Genomic DNA, 21992 nt, shown 5'->3' with positions numbered 1-21992 from the left:
GCAGGTTTTAGGGTGGAGGTGTGGGAAATTATGAGCTCCATTCTTGGACATTCAACAATATTTAGTCAGTGCTTATCACGTGCCATGCACTGCACCTACAACTAAGATGTAGTACGTGCCTGGAAGAAACGCAAGAGACTGGTTGAGTTTTAGGTTCTGAAGTGCAGCCAAGCGGATGGATGCAGAAAGCTGTTGTACAGGAGTCTGAAACTAAGGGACTGGAGATACGTGTAGATTTGGGAGTCGTTACTATATTTAGAAGATAGGACATCAAATTAAGGCATGCGTGAAGGACGAGGTCACAGAGGCCAAGAAGAGAGGCATAAGGAAAAGCAGGTGAAAGTAATGTGGAGGGCCAGGGCAAAAAATGGCAGAAGAATAATTTTTACTGAATGAATGAATTGGTGTTGGCATGTTGGGAGTGGGCTGAGAAATCAGTGGGTGTTTCCATATGGAAGCAGTGTGTATACGTGAGCATTCTTCTAAGAAGCTCCGTATAGAAATATTATTCAGTCATAAAAAGAATGAAATAATGCCACTTGCAACAACATGGATGGAGCTAGAGATTATCATACTAAGTGAAGTAAGCCAGACAGGGAAAGACAACTATCATATGATATTGCTTATATGCGGAATCTAAAAAAAAAGATGCAAATGAACTTATTTACAAAACAGAAATAAACCCACAGACATAGAAAACAAGCATATGGTTACCAAAGGGGAAGGGGGGAGGGATAAATTAGGAGTTTGGGATTAACATACACACACTACTATAAATAAAATGGATAACTAACAAGGACCTACTGTATAGCACAGGGAACGATACTCAATATTTTGTAATAACCTATAAGGGAAAAGAATCTGAAAAAGAATATATATGTGTGTGTGTGTATATATATATATAGCTGAATCACTGTGCTGTACACCTGAAACTAACACAGCATTGTAAATTAACTATACTTCAATTAAAACAAAAAAGCTGGGCTTCCCTGGTGGCGCAGTGGTTGAGAATCCGCCTGTGGATGCAGGGGACGTGGGTTCATGCGCCGGTCCGGGAAGATCCCACATGCCGTGGAGCGGCTGGGCCTGTGAGCCATGGGCGCTGAGCCTGTGCGTCCGGAGCCTGTAAAAAAATAGAAATAGCCAATAGAGAGGGAAAATTTTTTTAAATTAATTAATTAATTTTTGGCTGCACTGGGTCTTTGTTGCTGCACGTGGGCTTTCTCTAGTTGCGGGAGCGGGGGTTACTCTTCGTTGCGGTGCACAGGCTTCTCATTACGGTGGCTTCTCTTGTTGTGGAGCATGGGCTCTAGGCGCGTAGGCTTCAGTAGTTGTGGCTCGCGGGCTCTAGAGCGCAGGCTCAGCAGCTGTGGCGCACGGGCTTAGTTGCTCCACTGCATGTAGGATCTTCCCGGACCAGGGATCGAACCCGTGTCTCCTGCATTGGCAGGCGGATTCTTAAACACTGTGCCACCAGGGAAGTCCCTAGAGACGGAAATTTTTGAAGTATAGGGGGAAGAGGATAATTATATAATGGGAAAGCCCTGGAGTGCTTAATTTTCTAGATGAGGTAGAATGTGAGGTTATTAATTGAGAGTAAGAAGAATTGGGTTGGCTGGGATCTTCAAAGTAGTGAGTGTCTAGAAGTGTGGTTGAAGGACTTGAACCATAATTTATATACATTGAGGGCAGTGGGACCATTCCTTCTCAGCTGTTTTTGAGATGTAGGTCATGTATCAAAAGTGTATAGTTCAGTGGCTTTTAGTGTGTTTGCAGAGCTGTGCAACCATCAGCACTGTCCGACTCCAGAACATTTTCATCATCCCAAAGAGAGACTCTCTCGTTAGCAGTCGCTCTCCATCCATACCCACACCCTCCCCTTTCCCCACAGCCCCTGGCAGCCACTAATCTACTTCTTGTCCCTGTGGATTTGCCTTTTCTGGACATTTACTATAAATGGGATCATACAGTATATGGACTTTTGTATCTGCTTTCCCTTGGCATAGTGTGTTCAGGATTTATCCATGTTGTAGCATGAATCAATACTTCATTCCTTTTTAAAGCTGAATAATATTCTGTGAAATGGATATGCTGCATTTTGATGCCCATTCATCAGTTGATGGGCATTTGGCTTGTTTCCGTTTTTTAGCTATTAATGAATAATGAACATTTATATATAAGTTATTGTGTATTTTCATTTCTCTTGAGTATGTGTATACATGGAAGTGGAATCGCTGGGTCATATAGTAACTCTAACTTTTGAGAAACCGCTAAATTGTTTTCCAAAGTTATTGCACCATTTTACATTTCCACCAGCAATGTATGAAGTTTCCAGATTACTGCCATCCTAGTGGGTGTGAAGTGGTATCTCATTACGATTTTTGATTTGCTTGTCCCCAATGTCTAGTGATGTTAATTAAGCATCTTTTCATGTAATTAAGCCATTTGTATATCTTTTCGGAGATCCCTATTCAAACCCTATTCTTATTTTTAAAATTGAGTTGTCTTTTTATTATTGAGATCTAAGAGTTCTTTCTATATTCTGAGTACCAGTCCCTTAACAGATACATGATTTGCAGATACTGTCTTGAATTTGTGGGTTTCCTTTTCATTCTTAAAGTGGAGTCCTTTGAAGCACAAAAGTTTTTCATTTTGATGTGGTCCAATTTATCTGTTTTTTTCTTTTGTTGCTTGTGCTTTTGATTTGATATCTAAGAAACCATTGCCTAACCCAAGGTCATGTGGATTTAATGCCTATGTTTTCTTCTAAGAGTTTTATAGTTTTAGCTCTTATACTTATTTAGGACTTTGACCTGTTTGGCGTTAATTTTTGAATGTGGTGTGAGGTAGAGGTCCAATTTTGTCTTTTTGCATGTGAATACCCAGTTGTCCCATCACCATTTGTTGAAATGACTATACTTTCCCCATTGGATTGTCTTGGCACCCTTGTTGAAAATTAGTTGACCATAAATGTGACAGCATACATCTGGATTCTCAAGTCTATTCCAATGATTTATACGTCTGTCCTTAGGTTAGTATCACACTGTCTTGATTACTGTAGCTTTGTAGTAAGTTTGAAATTGGTGAGTGTAGTCCTTCTACTTTGTTCTTCTTTTTCAAGATTGGTCTGGCTATTCTGGTTTTGCCTTATAAGTTTTTAAATACCTGCTTTCTAACCCTCTGAAGTTGATTGGTTTCTTGAAAATACACATTTTATGTTTTGGGCCACATAAGATTATTTCAATTATTTTGATATTACCCCATCAGGCATCGTGTCTTGGATCTTCCTTCATTCCTCAGTTTTTTCTTTAGCTGTATTAGAACTCGGTTATATTTTATCTTTTGTTTATTGAATAGATTCTCATGTTCACTGGTAAAAACATAAAAGTAGGTGATTAGGATATTTTATATATCTCTTACTAGAAAGCAAACTACCAATTGGTTTTTTACCTCTGTGGCATCACCTAATTTTCTTTTTCCTTGGGTCAGTGGGTCCCAAGCAACTTGTAAGTGTAGTAAAGAACTATAAGTCTTATTCCCTATTCTGCAAGTAAGAATACTACATTCCAGTTGGGAAAACAAGTGCTTCATACATGAAATATGAGTTATGAATATCATCAGCATGCATAGACATGTAAAAATATTAGGCACATGACACAATTTAGTTGAAAATAGAACCATATATAGCATGCAAAATTTTCAATTTAATTAAAATGTGACTCTTACAAATAATTTACTATCTTCCTTTTAAAAATGGACCCTAGTGAATTTAACAGTAAGTTATAGCTTTTTAGGAATGTGACATAGGTAAAGGGAGGTTCATTTATATTTCTGAGTAGTAGATTTTGTTTGAAAATTACTATTAATTTTCTGGAGAATTAGAAAAGCAGGTTACTGAATGGGCAACTCAGAATTATTTTGTCCACACTGAGAATGATGCATTTCCCCAGATGGAATATGAGTTATATAAAGGGAGTCTCCCACGCCCCACCTATCTTTGACTATGATGTCATTGAAGAAAGAGCCATAGCTGATTTATGCATTGAAGAAAGACTTGTTTCAAATTATCGTTCACTTTTACAAGGTGACTAATTTGCTGGCTGAGTAAGCTGAATTATCAGCTGTTGATATTTTATTCACCTTGAGGAACTTGACCTAGAAAAAGATCCTGTTTGGGAAATAATATGGGATCTTTAATGTTAGTGGACTAAATTAACTTTCTTTCCTTCCTCCTTTCTTTCTTTCTTCCTCTCTTTCTCTCTTTCTATTTTTTTTAAAAAAATATTTATTTTTGGCTGCATTGGGTCTTTGTTGGGTCTTCGTTGCTGTGCACGGGCTTTCTCTAGTTGGCGGCGAGCGGGAGCTACTCTTCGTTTTGGTGCGCAGGCTTCTCATTGTGGTGGCTTCTCTTGTGAAGCATGGGCTCTAGGCGCATGGGCTTCAGTAGTTGTGGCTCGCAGGCCCCAGAGTGCAGGCTCAGTAGTTGTGGTGCACGGGCTTAGTTGCTCTGCGACATGTGGGATCTTCCTGGACTAGGGATAGAACCTGTGTCCCCTGCATTGGCAGGCGGATTCCCAACCACTGCACCACCAGGGAAGTCCCTCTCTTTGTTTTTTAAAGGACTCGTGAATACATCAAAGAATTCATGGTTCTGAGTACTATAAAGCTTGATTGGTCATGACCTAAACTTATACCACTACTTAACTCGAAGATCACTCTGGTTTTTTATTGGTTTTCAGACATAGTACTAATTAAATCCCAATCTCATAATTTTAGGCTTCACTGAGAACAAACTGTTGTCCATATGTTACTTATTATAATAATGAGTATTTAGTGCTATTTTTTATTGTGGTAAGATAGATATAACATAAAATTTACCATCTTAAACCATTTTTAAGGGTACAGCTCAGTGGCATTAGGTACGTTCTCATTGTTGTACAACCGTCACCACCATCCATCTCTAGAACTTTTTTATATTGCAGAACTGAAACTACATGCCCATGAGGTACTAACTCCTTTAGCCCCTCCCCTGGCAACTACCATTATACTTTTTATCTCTATGAGTTTGACTACACTAGGTGTCTCATATAAGTGGAATCCTACAAAACTTATCCTTTGGGACTGGTTCATTTTACTTAGCATAATGTCTTCAAGGTTCATCCATGTTTCAGCAGAATTTCATTCTTTTTTTAAGGTTGAATAATCTTCCATTGAATATATATACCACATTCTGTTTATCCGTTCATCCATTGATGGAAAGTTGGGTTGCTTCCACCTTTTAGCTATTGTGAATACTGCTGTGAACATGGGTGTACTTTAATGCTGTTTTTGCAAAGGTAGTGCATAGCAGCTGGGTATTAATCTTTTTAATCTAAGTATTGTTCCAAACTAAGAGGAAGATGTTTATGTTTTGGATTTTTGGTAGGTGTTAAAAAATTTTTTTTTCTTTTTTAAATTCACCTTAAATTTAAGGCCTAAATTTGGTATTACTATTTAGTCAATTAATATTTAATCACAACTTTGCTTTCTAAGCAGTATAGAGCAAGAAGTTTTCCATGGAGAAAGTGTCATATTTAGAGTTTTGTAGCAGTATAGTTTCATTCAAACATTGGTGGCATTTGGTGATAAAATGCTTTTCATATATCTGACCCTTAAACTCTCCTCAAATCTCACTGCTCTTATTTGCTTGAGTGTGTGTCCTAGATGTTCCACCCATATTCTAAACAGTCTTGTGAAAAGCCTTCTTTTAACAGCGTTGGGGTGGGAATTTTGTTTGGTAATAAAAACTGAGCTAATAAAGAAGTGAAGATAGTTGTTTATATTTTGAAGGCCACCTCCACTGGATGTTAAATGTAGGGACATTTGTAAGTGTTGTACTCTTTAGGACAAAATGAGTTTAGGTTGGATATATTAGTTATTAGGTGCTTCTTTGAATTATATAGGATTTTCCAGGGATTGGTTCCTGAATCATGCCATTTAATGCTTTCAAACTATTAGTGTGTCTGATGAAGTCATGAGGGGCAGGATGGAGGAGCTGTGAAGAGTATAGGGAAAAAGCCTACAAATATTGAAAGAAAACGTTTGAATCCTTTTTCAATTCCAGATCATCTGAACTGAAGGCAAAACTCTAGTGGGGGCGGGGGAGATACTTGATTTACGGCTTTGCAGGCATGCATTCTAGATGAGTGCTTTTGCGTGCAGAACTATACATGCAGCTCCTTTGCTCAGACCTAAGGTTCTTGCAAGAAACTAATATCTAACTTTGTGGTGGGTGGTGAGATGGAGATTCTGAGTCAGTACAATTTCTGGAGCCTTGATAAAGCATTTGTGTATAATATAGATTTGACTGCACAGGGTCAGCCAATACAATATGGTCAGAGGTCATTAAGGGGTAGTATCAACAAAGTACGATGATTGCAAACCTTTTTTTTTTAGGGTGTGAAGTGTTTTTATTTTTTAATTTTTTTAACATCTTTATTGGAGTATAATTGCTTTACAATGGTGTGTTAGTTTCTGCTTTATAACAAAGTGAATCAGTTATACATATACATATGTTCCCATATCTCTTTGCAAACTTTCTTGAGCTCTGGGCCTAAGGAAAGAAAGAAGTAAAAATGCATGTTTGAAAAGTTTTTGCATTGTGGCTGAGGCTTTCCTGCAGCATTTCTGTGGTAGTGTAGAGTGGATTTAAACACAAAGTATTAGAAATAGGCTTTCCTACTAGTTGACCACAGTGAGACATCTGCCTTTCCAGGTTAGCCTTCCACACCTGGGTAAAACATATGTCTGATATTTTCAGTTTCTCTTTGCCTGAAAAATGTATTGGCTAAAAGAAAGACCACTAAATTTTTGGTACTTCTAGATTATATCTTTGAGAACAAATGTAGAATAACTGATGTGAGAAAGGTTGAGTGGTAGGCACCGGGAGGGAAATTTTTGTTTTTGTTTGCATTTGTCTCAATTATATAAGTTAAAGGAAACAAAAAAGAAATCATCTTTCCTGGCAGTGCAGATACTCTAAAGTTATAATGAGTTTGACATTGACATTTGGCCAAGGTTCTTAGGGAAATACAAAATGACTCCAGTGTAGTACAGTTTCTTTCCTTAGAGCATATCTTTGGGTAATAGAGATAAGGCAAACAGAAACAGTTTCATACTTTGGGTCAGAAATTTTGAAGAATATAAGAACATAAACATGATGTGGCCATGTTTCTCTTTATTGAGATATAGTTCACGTATGACATAATTCAACCAATTCAGTGTTTTTTATTTTTTAAACTTAAAAAAAATTATTTATTTATTTATTGGCTGTGTTGGGTCTTCGTTGCTGCATGTGGGCTTTCTCTAGTTGCGGGAGCGGGGGCTACTCTTTGTTGCGGTGCGCGGGCTTCTCATTGCGGTGGCTTCTCTTTGTTGCAGAGCACAGGCTCTAGGCGCATGGGCTTCAGTAGTTGTGGCACGTGGGCTTCAGTAATTGTGGCTCGTGGGCTCTAGAGCGCAGGCTCAGTAGTTGTGGCGCACGGGCTTAGTTGCTCTGCAGCATGTGGGATCTTCCCGGACCTGGGCTTGAACCCGTGTCTCCTGCATTGACAGGCAGATTCTTAACCACTGCGCCACCAGGGAAGTCCCCAATTCAGTTGTTTTATTGTGCTCATGCAGTTGTGAAAACAATCAGCACAATTTTAGTGCATCTTCATCATCCCCAGTAGAAACCTGTACCCACTAGCAGTCACTTCTCAGCTCTGGGCAATAACTAGTCTATTTTCTGTCTCTGTTTGCCTGTTCAGAACATTAGAAATAAGTAAAGTCATACAATATGTGGTCCTTTGTACTGCCTTCTTTTACTTAGCACAAGCTTCATCTATGTTGTAGTATGTGTCAGTACCTTATTCCTTTTAATAGCCAAATAGTGTTCCATTTTATGGATATACCACATTTATCCATTCATTAGTTGATGGACATTTGGGTTGTTTCCACTTTTTAGCTGTTATGAGTAGCCAAATAATACTGCTATGAACATTCATGTACAAACTTTTGTATGGACATAGGTTTCTCTTGGGTATATGCCTAGGAGTGGGAATTTCTGGGTCATATACTAATTCTGTGTTTAATCATTGAAGAACTGCCAGACTATTTTCCAAAGTGACTGCATCATTTTACTTTCCCACCAGTAATGTATGAAGGTTCCAATTTTTCCATGTCCTCACCTATACTTACCTGTCTCTTTTTTGACATCCAATTTACACTTTATTATTTTTTCTTTTTTAATTGAAATATAATTGACTTACAATATTATATTAGTTTAAGTTATCTTTTTGGTTAGAGTTATGCTAGTGGGTGTGAAGTGGTATCTCATTGTGGTTTTGATTTGCATTTCCCCATTGTCTAATGATGCTGAGCATCTTTTCTTGTGCTCATTAGCCATTTCTGTATCTTTTTTGGAGAGATGTCTGTTCAAGTTCTTTGCCCATTTTAAAATTGAATTTTTAAAAATTCATTTAAAATTTTTTAAATTGAGTTGTATGAGTTCTTTATATTTTCTGATGCAAGTTCCTTATTTGATATATGATTCACAAATATTTTGTTAATTTTGTGGATTGTTTTTTTCCCAAGAATTCTTTTTTTTCTCTTTTTTAAAAAATTATGTATTTTTTTTTACAGTAGGTCCTTATTGGTTATCTGATTTAAATATAACAGTTTGTACTTGTCAATCCCAAACTCCTAACCTATCCCTCCCCCCCGCACCCTTCCCCCTGGTAACCATAAATTCATTCTCTAAGTCTGTGAGTCTGTTTCTGTTTCGTAGATAAGTTCATTTGTATCATTTTTTTTAGATTCTGCATATCAGAGATATCATATGCTATTTGTCTTTTTCTGTCTGACTTCACTTAGTATGATAATCTCCAACTCCATCCATGTTTCTGCAAATGGCATTATTTCATTCTTTTTAATGGCTGAGTAATATTCCATTGTATGTATATACCACATCTTCTTTATGCATTCATCTGTTGATGGACATTTAGGTTGCTCCCATGTCTTGGCTGTTGTAAACAGTGCTGCAGTGAACATTGGGGTGCATGTATCCTTTCGAACCACGTTTTTCTCCAGATATATGCCCAGGAGTGGGATTGCTGGATCGTATGGTAGCTCTATTTTTAGTTTTTTCTTTTTTTTTTCTTTTTTTGATTGCATGGCATGTGGGATCTTAGTTCCCTGACCAGGGATCAAACCCGTGCCGCCTGCAGTGGAAGCATGGAGTCTTAACCACTGGACGGTCGGGAAGTCTCCTATTTTTAGTTTTTTTAAGGAACCTCCATACTGCTGTCCATAGTGGCTGTATCAATTTACATTCCCACCAACAGTGTAAGAGGGTTCTCTCTTCTCCACACCCTCTCCAGCATGTTTGTAGATTTTCTGATGATGGCCGTTTTGACTGGTATGAGGTAATATCTCATTGTAGTTTTGATTTGCATTCCTCTAATAATTAGCAATGTTGAGCATCTTTTCATTTGCCTCTTGGCCATCTGTATGTCTTCTTTGGAGAAATGTGTATTTAGGTCTTCTGCCCATTTTTTGATTGGGTTGTTTGTTTTTTGGTGTGGATTGTGTTTTTACTCTCTTGATGGTGTCCTTTGAAGAACAAAATTTTTCATTTTGATGAGGTTGTCCCAGCACTGTTTGTTGAAAAGGCTATACTTTCTCCATTGAATTTCTTGGCACTGTCATCAAAATCATTTGGCCATAAATATGAGAGTATAATTCTGTACTCTCTTGTCCTATTGATCTATATGTCTATCCTTCTTATATTAGTACCACAATTACTGTAGTTGTTTAGTAAGTTTGAAATTGTTGCGTTGTCGTCTTTGTATTTTGTTCTTCAAGATTTTTTGGCTGTTCTAGGTCTTGTGTATTTCCATATAGATTTTAGGATCAGCTTGTTAACTTTTGAAAAAAGTTAACTTGGATTTTAATAGGGATTGCCTTGAATTTTTATAGACCAATTGGGGGAGTATTGCTATCCTAATAGAATTAAGTCTTTCAATTCATGAACATAAGTTGTTTTTCTATTTGTTTAAATGTTTAATTTCTTTCAACAATGTCTTGGAATTTTCAGTGTATATATTTTGTACTTCTTTTAAATTTATACCTAAGTATTTGAATCTTTTTGATGTTATTATAAATGAAATTGTTTTATTAACTTCATTTCTGGATTTTTTATTGCTGGTGTATAGAAACACAGCTGATTTTTGTATATTAATCTTGTATCCTACAACTTTGCAGAAGTTGTTTATTCTAGTAGTTTTTAGTGGATTCTTTAAGATTTTCTATATGTAAGATCATATAGTGTGCAAATAAAGGTAGTTTTATTTTTTCTTTCCAATCTGGATGCCTTTTATTAGTTTTTCTTGCCTAACTGCCCTGACCAGAAATTCTAGTCCAGTTTTGAACGGAAGTTGCAGTAGTAGACATCCTTGTCTTATTTCTGATGCCAGAGGGTAAGCCGTTCAGTCTTTTACTGTTAAGTGTGATGTTAGCCGCAGGTATTTTAGATGCCCTTTATCAGGTTGAGGAAGTTCCCTTCTGTTTCTAGTTTGTTGAGTTTTTATCATGGAGGAGTGTTGGATTTTTTGTCAAAAGCTTTTTTCTGACATAAATTACTTCAAAATGACTAATTTTTTTTCTTTTTTTTAATCTGCAGAAATTGACTTGCATACCAAATGTGTGGTGGATGTAGATGCAAACAAGGTTATTCTCAATCCTGTAAATACCAATCTTTCCAAAGGAGATGCCCGGTAAGTTAAACAGTGTTACGATCAACGGATTTTTAAATGGCGGAAAGCAACAATGGCTGCTGAACTGAGTTCAATTGAACAAATATTGAATGCTTACTATGTGGAGACATATTGCTGCCAGATAGACGAGGCCTGTAATACGGAATGACTGAGTGCCAGAATGCGTGTTGTAGGCGGTAATGGTATTGGAAGGTCCGAGAAGAGAGTGTCGGTTAGATTGTGAAGTAACTGAGGAAGGCTTCTTGAGGAGGTGGTACTGGCTGGAGGCTTAGGTAAGATGTGAACGGGAAGAAGTCGGGTAAAAGGGAAGGCTTTTAAGTTGTTCCTCAGTGTGTGTTGTTTTTACTTCTGCCAATTCTCATCCTGTCTGTCACTTAGAGCCCATTTCAAGTGCTATTTTCTTCCTGAAGACATTCTTGCAACCCTTAGTGATTCCTCTCTTTTAAGGCCTCATGAACTCTAATCTGTACTACCTAATTTAATTATTATATATTGTTTTGAATTATTAATTGTAGCTTAACAGTAGATTTTAAGGTCTTGGAGGGAAGAGACTCTCTGTCAGGGGTTGGGGATGAATACGTGAGCATCAGTTCTGGATTTGGGTGATAGTATGAAGAAAAGAGAGGGCAAGAAGTTGTAAAGAAATTGAATGTGGGGAGGAAGGAAGAGATTAATTTGGTTTTTCTCAGCAAGTGCGGGAAAATTAATTTAATCACGTAAGTTGGAGTCAGTTTACAGAAGACCTTGAAAGCAGATGAGATTTGGCCTGTATTTTTATGGGTAGGATGTCATCTTTGACAGTTTTTTAATTATTGTGATTAAGGAGGTGGATTCGGAAGAGCTGTTGGATGGCAATGCAGAGAATAGGTTAGTGGGGAAAAGACTGGCTGTTTGCAGAGATCAGCTCTATCAGAGATGTTTTTGTGCCGATCCTGGAAGTGGAGAACACATGGTGCCCGCCACGATGCCTTGCACAAAGTAGGTGCTTCAGAGTACTTGTAGAGCAGTGCTGTATATGGAAACATACCCGGAAGGTACTCCATAAAGGTTCTTTCAAGTTGAATTGCATTGAAAAGAGCACTGGCCTTGGAGTCAGAAAATCTGAAATAGAATCCCTACTTATGTTATTGTAGTTAGTTTTTTTTTTTTTTTTGGTGGTACGCGGGCCCCTCACTGTTGTGACCTCTCCCGTTGCGGAGCACAGGAGGCTCCAGACGCGCAGGCTCAGCAGCCATGGCTCACGGGCCTAGCCACTTCGCGGCATGTGGGATCTCCCTGGACCGAGACACGAACCCATGTCCCCTGCATTGGCAGGCAAACTCTCAACCACTGTGCCACCAGGGAAGCCCTAAAAATTATTTTTTATTGGAGTATATATTTTTAACTTTTTTGAGCCTTATCTGTAAGATACGTGCCTTACCTGTCTCACACCTCTATGAGATCAAATTAGTGATTGTTAAAGTGCTTTGTAAAGTGTTCTGTAAATGTTCAGGTTTATTGTTATTGATGTAGAGATATTTCTTAAGCATCTCTGGGATATGCCATTATTAGGGTGGGAAGGGTATAGATGTGTCAAGAAAGGTGCTGGGATTTTGAGCCTACTAACTGAATGACCTGTTGTCCTGAGTGTTAATTGAAAACATTAATTTGGGGGCTGTTTATTGCTCTTAGAGCTTCCAATCTGAAGACTATGGCTTTCTTTGGCAATGTGGGCGACTCTGAACAAACTTGGAGGCAATACCCTCTGGTAGAAAGAATATGGGCTTTTTATACAGGCTGATGGATTCAAATTCTGGCTCTGCCACTCGCTGGCATGGTTATCTACCTGTGTTTTTTATTTGTAAAGTGTTTTCATTTTCTGTTGCTGTGTAACAAATTACCTCAAAAGCTTAGTGGTTTAAAACGACAATAACCATGCATTATTTCCTGTTTTTTGTGGGTCAGGAATTGAGACAGGGTGCAGTGGGCACGGCTTGCTCTGCTCCATGCTGTCTGGGGCCTACTGGGAAGACTTGAAGGCTCACCTGGGTCTGGCAGTTGGTGCCATCTGTTGGCTGGAGAGGTCTCTGGGGCTGTGGGCAGAACGCCTGCACACAGTCTGGTGGCAGGTTCCAAAGGCAAGCATCCTGAGAGCACAAGAAAGCCAGGTAGAAGAAGTACCGCCTTTGATATTCTAACCTTGGAAGTCACACAGTGTCATTTTTGTCACATTTTCTTGCTCAAGTCTGGTATAAAGCTCTACACAGTTTCAAGAAGAGGAAACATAGACTCATCTGTCTTAGGGTGGAGGAAAGTTAGTGTCAAATCAGGAAAGCATTTGGGGTGGGAGATGTATCGTTGTGGCTCCATCCACAAGTGTGTACCTGATGAGGTAATTGTGAGAATAAAATGAGCACATAGAAGCTTTATTAAAAAATGTTTTCTTTCCTTTAGAGACCTTTAAATCTTAGGGATTTGTGAAAGAATTAACTAACACTTTTTGGTTCCATAGAGTATCTTGGATGACTCTTTTTTTACATGTGCTGAAAACAGATTGAATATTAACTCAGTGCTGTAGACTACTGTCTGATAAAAAAAAAACTTTTAGAAATGACAACTGTCAATAAGGTTGGTATGTAATGGCTTTTGGTGAAGTAAAGTTAGGAAGCACAGCTGCTTAAAAAACAACTCTTTATTGAAGTACATACTATACACACAGAAAAGTATATATAGCTTGATGAATTTTCATAAGTTGAACAGTCCTATAACTGGCGCCCAGATTAAAAACAAGAACATTACTAGTGTGACCATCTCATGAGAAGCACTTTTTCTTTTAATGTAATATCAAGGTGAAAAGGGAAAACAGAAATTTTGGGATGTGGCAGTTCAGTGGTATATGTTGAGGCCATTAAAGGAAAAAAATAGGAGGAAAGCACAAATTACAAAGTTAAGGTTAATTACCGTCTAGTTTGTAGAATGACTAATCCATACAACAAGTTATGGTTTTATAGGAGGTATACTTGTATTGGGTTGGCCAAAAAGTGCCTTCAGTTTTTAAGTAAAAATAAAAGACATATTTTTCATTTTCACCAAGAACCTTATTGAACAACATAGTCACCCTTTTGTTCCACTACCTTCTGCCATTTTTCAGGCAACTTCATATTTCCATCTTCTCAAAACCTTTTTATCTTTTTGAGCAAAGAACTGTTCAAGGTGCCTTTTACAGTCCTCCAGGGAATTGACATTTTTTCCATTAAGAGAATTTTGTGAAGACCGAAATGAATGGAAATCCGAAGATGCAATGTCTGGTGAATACGGCAGATGAATCAGAACTTCCCAGCCAAGTTGTAACAGTTTTTGCCTGGTCATCAAGGAAACGTGCAGTCTTGAGTTATCCTGATGGAGGATTACGTGTTTTCTGTTGACTAATTCCGGACACTTTTCATTGAGTGCTGCTTTCAGTTGGTCTAGTTGGGAGCAGTACTTGTTGGAATTAATCGTTTGGTTTTCCAGAAGGAACTCGTAATAGAGGACTCCCTTCCAGTCCCACCATATACACAACATCACCTTCTTTGGATGAAGACCGGCCTTTGATGTGGTTGGTGGTGGTTCATTTCACTTGCCCCACAGTCTCTTCCATTCCCCATTCTTGTACAGTATCCACTTTCATCGCCCGTCACAATTTGTTTTAAAAACGGAACATTTTCAGTACGTTTAAGTAGAGAATCGCAGGTGGAAATACGGTCAAGAAGGTTTTTCTTGCTTAACTTATGTGGAACCCAAACATCAAAGCAATTAACATAACCAATATGGTGTGAATGATTTTCAACGCTTGATTTGGATATTTTGAGTATGTCGGCTATCTCCCGCGTGGTATAACGCTGACTGTTCTCAATTAATGTCTCAATTTGATTGCTGTCAACTTCACCTGGTCTACCCAACCACACAGAGCATCGTCCAGCGAGGATTCTCCAGCCACGAATCCTTGCAAACCACTTTTGACACATTTGATCAGTCACAGCACCTTCTCCATTCACTGCACAAATCTTTTTTGACATTTCAGTTGTGTTTTTACCATTTTTGAAATAATAAAGTATAATATGCCAAAAATGTTGCTGCTTTCCTTCCATCTTCAATATTAAAATGGCTACACAAAAATTCACCAATTTTAATGTCTTTTTTAAATGCACACTGATATGACAGCTGTCACAATACAGTCTAACAAAATTGTTTCGAATGAAGTTAAAGACAACTAAGTGCTATTAGAGCCATCTTAAGGAAAAAACCGAACGAACCTTTTGGCCAACCCAATAGCAGAGAGCCAGGGATTTGAAACTAACATTAAAAAAAGTGGTTTGGTCAGTCTAAATCACTAGTCAGAAAGGCTCAAATTAATGTTTTTCCTTTAAAAGCTACAATATCCTTGTTTTTAGAATAGTATCCAATCCTATTAATATAAAAATATGACTAGCTTTGTATGTATACTTACAACCTAAGTTAGTATACTTTGAAAGTGAACATGTATACATTTTATAACAATCGTTTGTATATTTTTCTGATTAATTTTGCATTAACTTCTGAAAGTTTCATGGTTTGATGTTTATGCTTATTAAAGCTAATAAAAGTCATGGTTAAATGAGGAGGAAGACCATTTTCAGCTTAACAGCTTAATCATGGGAATTTGGGAAACATTTTTGCTGTGCTATATGTGTGGAATTTCAAAACTGTTTTGAAAAATAAGATGCTTAAAATTCAGAAAATTGATTGTACATGGCTAACGAGATTAAGAAATGCTGACTTTGGAGTCAGACATCCTGGACTGAATCTCAGCTCTGCTACTTAACGTGTGATGTGGAGCAAGTTACGTAATTGTCCTCTGCCTCAGTAAAGTGGAGATTATAGTAGTACCTGCCTATAGGTTGTTATGAGGATTAAGTGAGTTAAAATATGTAAAGTGGCAGTGCCTGGTGTACAGTTAACCTTATGTAAAAAGTTAGCTATTACTTTGACTCTTACTGTTATTATGGCCTGTATTCAAGTTGTAGTCCATGGTATGTTTGTGAGCTATAACTTCATAAAGGAAGTAAAATTTTTTTTAAAATTTATTTTATTTATTATTTTTGACTGCGTTGGGCCTTCGTTGCTGCGCGAGGGCTTTCTCCAGTTGCGGCGAGCAGGGGCTACTCTTCGTTGCGGTGCATGGGCCTCTCATGGCAGTGGCTTCTCATTGTGGAGCATGGGCTCTAGGTGCACGGGCTTCAGTAGTTGTGGCACACAGGCTTCAGTAGTTGCGGCTCGCGGGGTCTAGAGCACAGGCTCAGTAGTTGTGGCACATGGGCTTAGCTGCTCTGTGGCATGTGGGATCTTTCCGGACCAGGGCTCGAACCCACGTCCCCTGCATTGGCAGGCGGATTTTTTTTTCTTTTAAAATAGATGTTGAGGGTAGGAGTTTATTAGTTTATTAATTTATTTTTGCTGTGTTGGGTCTTCGTTTCTGTGCGAGGGCTTTCTCTAGTTATGGCAAGCGGGGGCCACTCTTCATCGCGGTACGCGGGCCTCTCACTATCGCGGCCTCTCTTGTTGCGGAGCACAGGCTCCAGACGCGCAGGCTCAGTAGTTGTGGCTCACGGGCCTAGTTGCTCCGCGGCATGTGGGATCCTCCCAGACCAGGTCTCGAACCCGTGTCCCGTGCATTAGCAGGCAGATTCTCAACCACTGTGCCACCAGGGAAGCCCCCTAAAAATTTTTTAAACCAAAATATATTCAGTACTTGAGTATACATGCCTATCAAGAAATTACCTAGTTCTAGAAAAATTTCAGCTTTGCAAAGTCAGAAACTTTATTTTGTCTAGTTTGCCCAAAGTTGGTGGGGCTCTTAGGAACTAACATGCCATGTGTTAGAGAGATAGCCCCTTAATTTTAAGTTTACAGTGAACAAAATATTAATCCCTGTCATCCGGGCTTCTCCGTAGTATCAACCAACTGGGGAAGCCAGGTTAAAACATTGCTTGTGAACATAGGGTAAGAACAAAGGGACGTTTTATTAAATATGGAGAAGATTAAGGACAGACTCTTTCTATTCCACAGCACTCTACTGAAACACCCTAGAGACTGAAACACTTGTATCCACCCCTTGGGTCTTTTTCTTCTATATATAGTACTAGATACACATTGACAGATTTGATCTATTTGTTTTCTCTTGCAGAGCCATACTGCTTATACTAGTAGTACGTTAAATGTCTTTTTCGAATTACCCTTTTGCACTAAACCAATTTAGTTTTCTAGACTGGTCCATGGGCTTTCCCAAATCTTCAGCACTATATTTACAAATCATCTTTTAGGGCTAATAAGTGACTAATTCATTATCTATTCTTAGTAGATTTTTACAAGTGTGATTCTCAGTGTGTGATTCTTCACATTTAGGAGCTCTTTAAGTCCCTTTTATCACTAGTTACAATAATACCATGATGTAGAACAGTCCCTTTTTAAATAGCTAAATACATCTTTAAGCCTTATTTTGTTTGAATTATGTCTTAAAACATGAAAATTTTATCTTATAATAAAATGTTAATGCTAGTGCTTGTCACCATGATAGGACAAAACAGTTTCTTAGGCTAAGTTTTATCTTCTGCCTTTTGCCTCATTCCCTCCTCTACCCACCAGACAGGCCTTTGCTGCTCACTCTGGCTAGAAAATTGAGATACTTAAAATGTTTTCAAAGGGAGTGAGGTGTGATTTCTCATGGAGAGTGGCAGCCTCCACTTTATGAAACAGTTGTGTTATGAAAGTGATGTTTCTGTGAGTTTGGAAATGGGAATGCATTTTCCGATAGGTATTGACAGTTGTTTCTAGGAGAAAGGCTGTTCTATTAAAAAGAGTGACTAGTTTGGCCCACAACTCATACGGTAAAGTTTGCTTGTTTGTTTTTGCTGTGCGTGTATGGAGATAAAGAATGCATTGACTATCAGTAACTAATATACTTTGGCGTCACTGTGCCAAAGGTGCCAGCAGTTTTATCCACCGTTGTTTTTGCACCATCAATGCAAATATCAACACAGTGAAGAAGGCAAATGTCTTAGTATTTTATGAAAATAGTTTTGACCTCAAGACCCACTGAGAAGCTCTAGGAAACTCTCAGGAGTCCTCAGACCACAATTTGGGAGCCAAAGTTAGACTGAATGGATGTCTTTGGTTTATTTTTAAACTACTTTATTGAGATATAATAAACATATCATATAATTCATACCTTTAAAATGAACAGTTTCAATGGTTTTTATTATAGTTACCAGCACAATTATTTAATTTTATGACATCTTTATCACACTGTTAATCTATGTTCCGTCTCTAGGTTTGAGATTTACCTATTCTGGACATTTCATACAAATGAAATACAATTTGTGGTCTTCTGTGATTGGCTTCTTCTTAGCGTAATGTTTTTGAGGTTTATCCATGTTATAGCATTTATTGGTACTTATTCCTTTTTATGGTGGAATAATATTTCATCATATTCTATTTTGTTTATCCATTCATCAGTTGATGGATATTTGGGTTGTTTCCACTTTTTGGCTATTATGAATAATGCTGCTGTGAACATCTGTATACAGGTCTTTCTGTGGACATATGTTTCTGTTTCTCTTAGATAGATGTTCAGGAGTGGACTTTCTGGGTCATATGGTACCTCTGTGCTTAACATTTCGAGGAATTGTCAGACTGTTTTCCAAAGCGGTTGCACTGATTTACATTTCCACCAGCAGTGTATGAGGATTCCAGTTTCTTTGGCTTTTAAAGAACGCTCGTTTACTGTAAGGAAAATGGTGGTGACTCTGGCTAATTGGAGAGTGTATACCCTGCCCGAAGGCATTCAGATTACAATTAAAATAATTGAGCAAAGTTTTAAAAAATATAGTGTATAAAAAGGTTTAAAGAATAAAACACTTAGGCACCTGTCACTCAGTTTAATAAATCATTACCAATACAGTTAAAGCCTATTGTGAACAGCCTCCAATTTTAATGCCTTTCTTCTCCACCACAGTTAACAACTTTTCCAGAATTTGGTTTTTTATCTTTCTATTTCTTTACATTTTCACTATGTGCGTTTGGAAATTGTTTGTACAATACTATGTGTCCACAAATGCCTTTTTCTAGTAAAGGGTCAGAGAGATATGTGACTCAAAAAAGACTGACTACTAAAGTATAATGCCTGATTTTTTAAGAAAATAAATTTATTTATTTAATTTATTTTTGGCTGTGTTGGGTCTTCGTTGCTGCGTGTGGGCTTTCTCTAGTTGTGGCGAGCGGGGGCTACTCTTTGTTGCGGTGCGCAGGCTTCTCATTGTGGTGCCTTCTCTTTGTTGTAGAGCGTGGGCTCTAGGTGCGCGGGCTTCAGTAATTGTGACATGCGGGCTCAGTAGTTGTGGCTTACGGGCTCTAGAGCTCAGGCTCAGTAGTTGTGGCGCACAGGCTTAGTTGCTCCGTGGCATGTGGGATCTTCCCAGAGCAGGGATCGAACCCACGTCCCCTGCACTGGCAGGCGGATTCTTAACCACTGCACCACCAGGGAAATCCCTAATGCCTGATTTTTAAAGGCAAAAAAAATTATATTAAGAGAAGCCAAAAATAATATCACAAGTTTATGTTGGGGCGGAAAGCTAATTGTTCATATTTTGTCAAATACGCTGTTCCTCCTTTTTTCCTCTTAAAAAACCAAAATAAAAAAAAAGCTTTTTTTCCCTTCTCATCTATTGTTTGCAGTGAATTCCAAACAAGCGTTGCAGTGAAAATTGTTTTACTGTACCTCCAAGTCTGAGAGACTGTGGATCAGTGAGCTATGCCTGTTCAGAGGTGCTGCTTTAAACAACAGAACTGAAACCTGAAAGGAAAAGAAGTTCTTAGTATAAATTGTACTGAGAATCCCTTGGTCAGTTAATCCATTTTCTTCTTTAGCCCTCTGTTTTCTATCGTGTGTGTGTGTGTGTGTGTGTGTGTGTGTGTATAATTAACACTACAACCGTTAATATACTAACTTAGAGTTTCTCTTATAATTCTTTATTACCCTGCCCCACCAAGTGTAAGCTGTTATTATTATTATTACTCTTATTATTTGGCCATGTGTCCTGTGGGATCCCAGTTCCCTGACCAGGGATTGGACCCGCACCCACGGCAATGAAAGCGCTCAGTCCCAACCACTGGATCACCAGGGAATTTCCCAAGTGTAAGATTTTTAAGACCAGAATTTTCTGAAGTAGAAAACATTTGGAGGGTTAGACTTCAAAATCGTAATGAACCTGAACACTGATTTCTGTGGTATTTTGTGAAATGGCCTGTTCTTTAGTACATGTGGGAGAGACTTTCCAAGATGGATGGAGTTAGCTGTAGATGACACAAATATGCAGATATTTTTCTTGTTTTCTTGTAAAACTATGGGGCTTTCCACTCCTTCCTGTTTGGTTATGTTTAACCTAATGATAAATTGATAGTGTGAGGGTTATAACTGCCAGTCTAGTGCAAAGAATGTCTGAGATGTTGATCTTAACCAGCACTTGTCAGAAAGGTCATTAAAACTCTTTTTATTCCTTCTAATTGCTTACCAGACATCAGATCTTAGTCAAGATCCTTAGGTAATTAATGAGTTCTAATATGAGCAAAGTATATCCAGTCCTTGTTTGGAGGTTCAGAGTACTCTGTTCTTGGTAGATGAATGAATATATGCAGAATATATATATATCAGATAGATGCAGAATTAAGTGATGTTGACCCATGTACATACATTTCTCTTGCAAATGTATTGTGTAATACTGCTGAGGGGAGGGCCTAATGCCAATAATTGCTTTGAAATATATGAAGTCATTTTCAGACTAATTCCTTGTTAGTCATTAGGTCATATTAGATAATGACTTTTAAAATTTCTGTACTGTTATATGGATGCTACTTTAAAGATTTTAATTGAAGGAAGTCATGCAAAGTGTAATTATGGTATATACAATAGATCGGTTTATTCTCTCTGCTGTGAAATGACTTGAGTGAGGCTAATAATTCTGCCCAAATAGAATTTACTCCTCTGGAGAATAGTATGTGGTATGTTTTAATTTCATAAAGGGACTCTTCCTCGGGAAGCCTGTCTGCCCTGATTATGTCAGAGTAAAGTGGGGAGAACAGTGTCCTATGTACTCTGATATTTTAGAGAATTCCTCCCCATCTTTTTAAAAAGTACTGTGGCCATTGAGTGTATAAACCATTTACTACTTTTGAATGTATCTGGGAAAATGAATCGGGAAGACTCTTAAAAGTTAAAAAGGTAATAAAATATGTATGGTTGAATTCATGTTATTTCATGGTTAATAGCACATAATCAAATAGCAATAAATACAGATTTTTCAAAGTTTTACCAGCAAAAGCTAGTAGGTTGCTAAAATGAACTGTTTGATAGCTGTAATATTAGTAAACCTGTCTGAACAAAATTAGACTGTTTTAGTAGAATTTGTGAAATCTTAGCATTGTCATTGGATATGTATCTATCTTGTTTATGCTTTTATTGGTACAGCAGTAAGAAGAAATAAGCTGTTTTTCTTAAGAAAAGAGTCTTTATCACTGTGCTTGAAATACTGCTTGGATACTAACATTTGATATAATGAGGCTGCAGGGTTATGTGTATGTGTGGCTGGTTACTAGATTAAGTTATAGCTAATACGAATTAAATGTTTTGAATTTCCCCAGAATTCTGGATTCACCATAAAATTATCAGATGCCATATGATATACTAGATAAGACATCTAATTACGAATAAAGTTTAGGTAAAACTATCAAGTCCCACCATTGATGTTTTTAAAATTTGTCTTTGTTGTTTGTTTGGCAATACTTTTTTTTTTAGGGCTCTTTGTCTCAATCTCCAGTTTAGGAGTTGTTGCTAATATAAACAAAATGTTGAATACGGATCTAGACTTACGTTTTAAAGATAGAGGTAGCAGGACTTCCCTCGTGGTCCAGTGGTTAAGACTCCACACTCCCAGCTCCCAATGCACAGGGTACAGGTTCGATCCCTGGTCGGGGAGCTAAGATCCCACATGCCGCATGGCGTGGCCGAAAAAAAACTAACCAAAACCCTCCACACACAAAAAGATGGAGGTAGCAGTACTCTATGAGGAAATGTGCCATGAGAAACCATTCCACCCAAAAAGTTGCTGCGTCACAATATCTTAGGAATCTTTCTGATCCATTCAGCAG

At 37.9% G+C, this 21992-nt stretch overlaps 1 protein-coding gene across 4 annotated transcripts in view; it reads left to right on the top strand.

The window, feature by feature from the left end:
• The window catches only part of KIF13B (kinesin family member 13B), a 187258-nt gene that overhangs the window by 7558 nt on the left and 157708 nt on the right, over nt 1–21992 (top strand). For all 4 annotated transcript variants that reach the window (XM_060015252.1, XM_060015250.1, XM_060015251.1 and 1 more), the window contains exon 2: nt 10700–10793. In XM_060015252.1, coding sequence (XP_059871235.1) covers nt 10700–10793 — 94 coding nt within the window. The remainder of the gene's footprint in view (nt 1–10699; nt 10794–21992) is intronic.

This window comes from Delphinus delphis, chromosome 6 (assembly GCF_949987515.2).
Source record: "Delphinus delphis chromosome 6, mDelDel1.2, whole genome shotgun sequence".
NCBI lineage: Eukaryota > Metazoa > Chordata > Mammalia > Artiodactyla > Delphinidae > Delphinus > Delphinus delphis.
The sequence above is the reverse complement of the archived record's forward strand: the minus strand, read 5'-3'. Positions and strand labels throughout refer to the sequence as shown.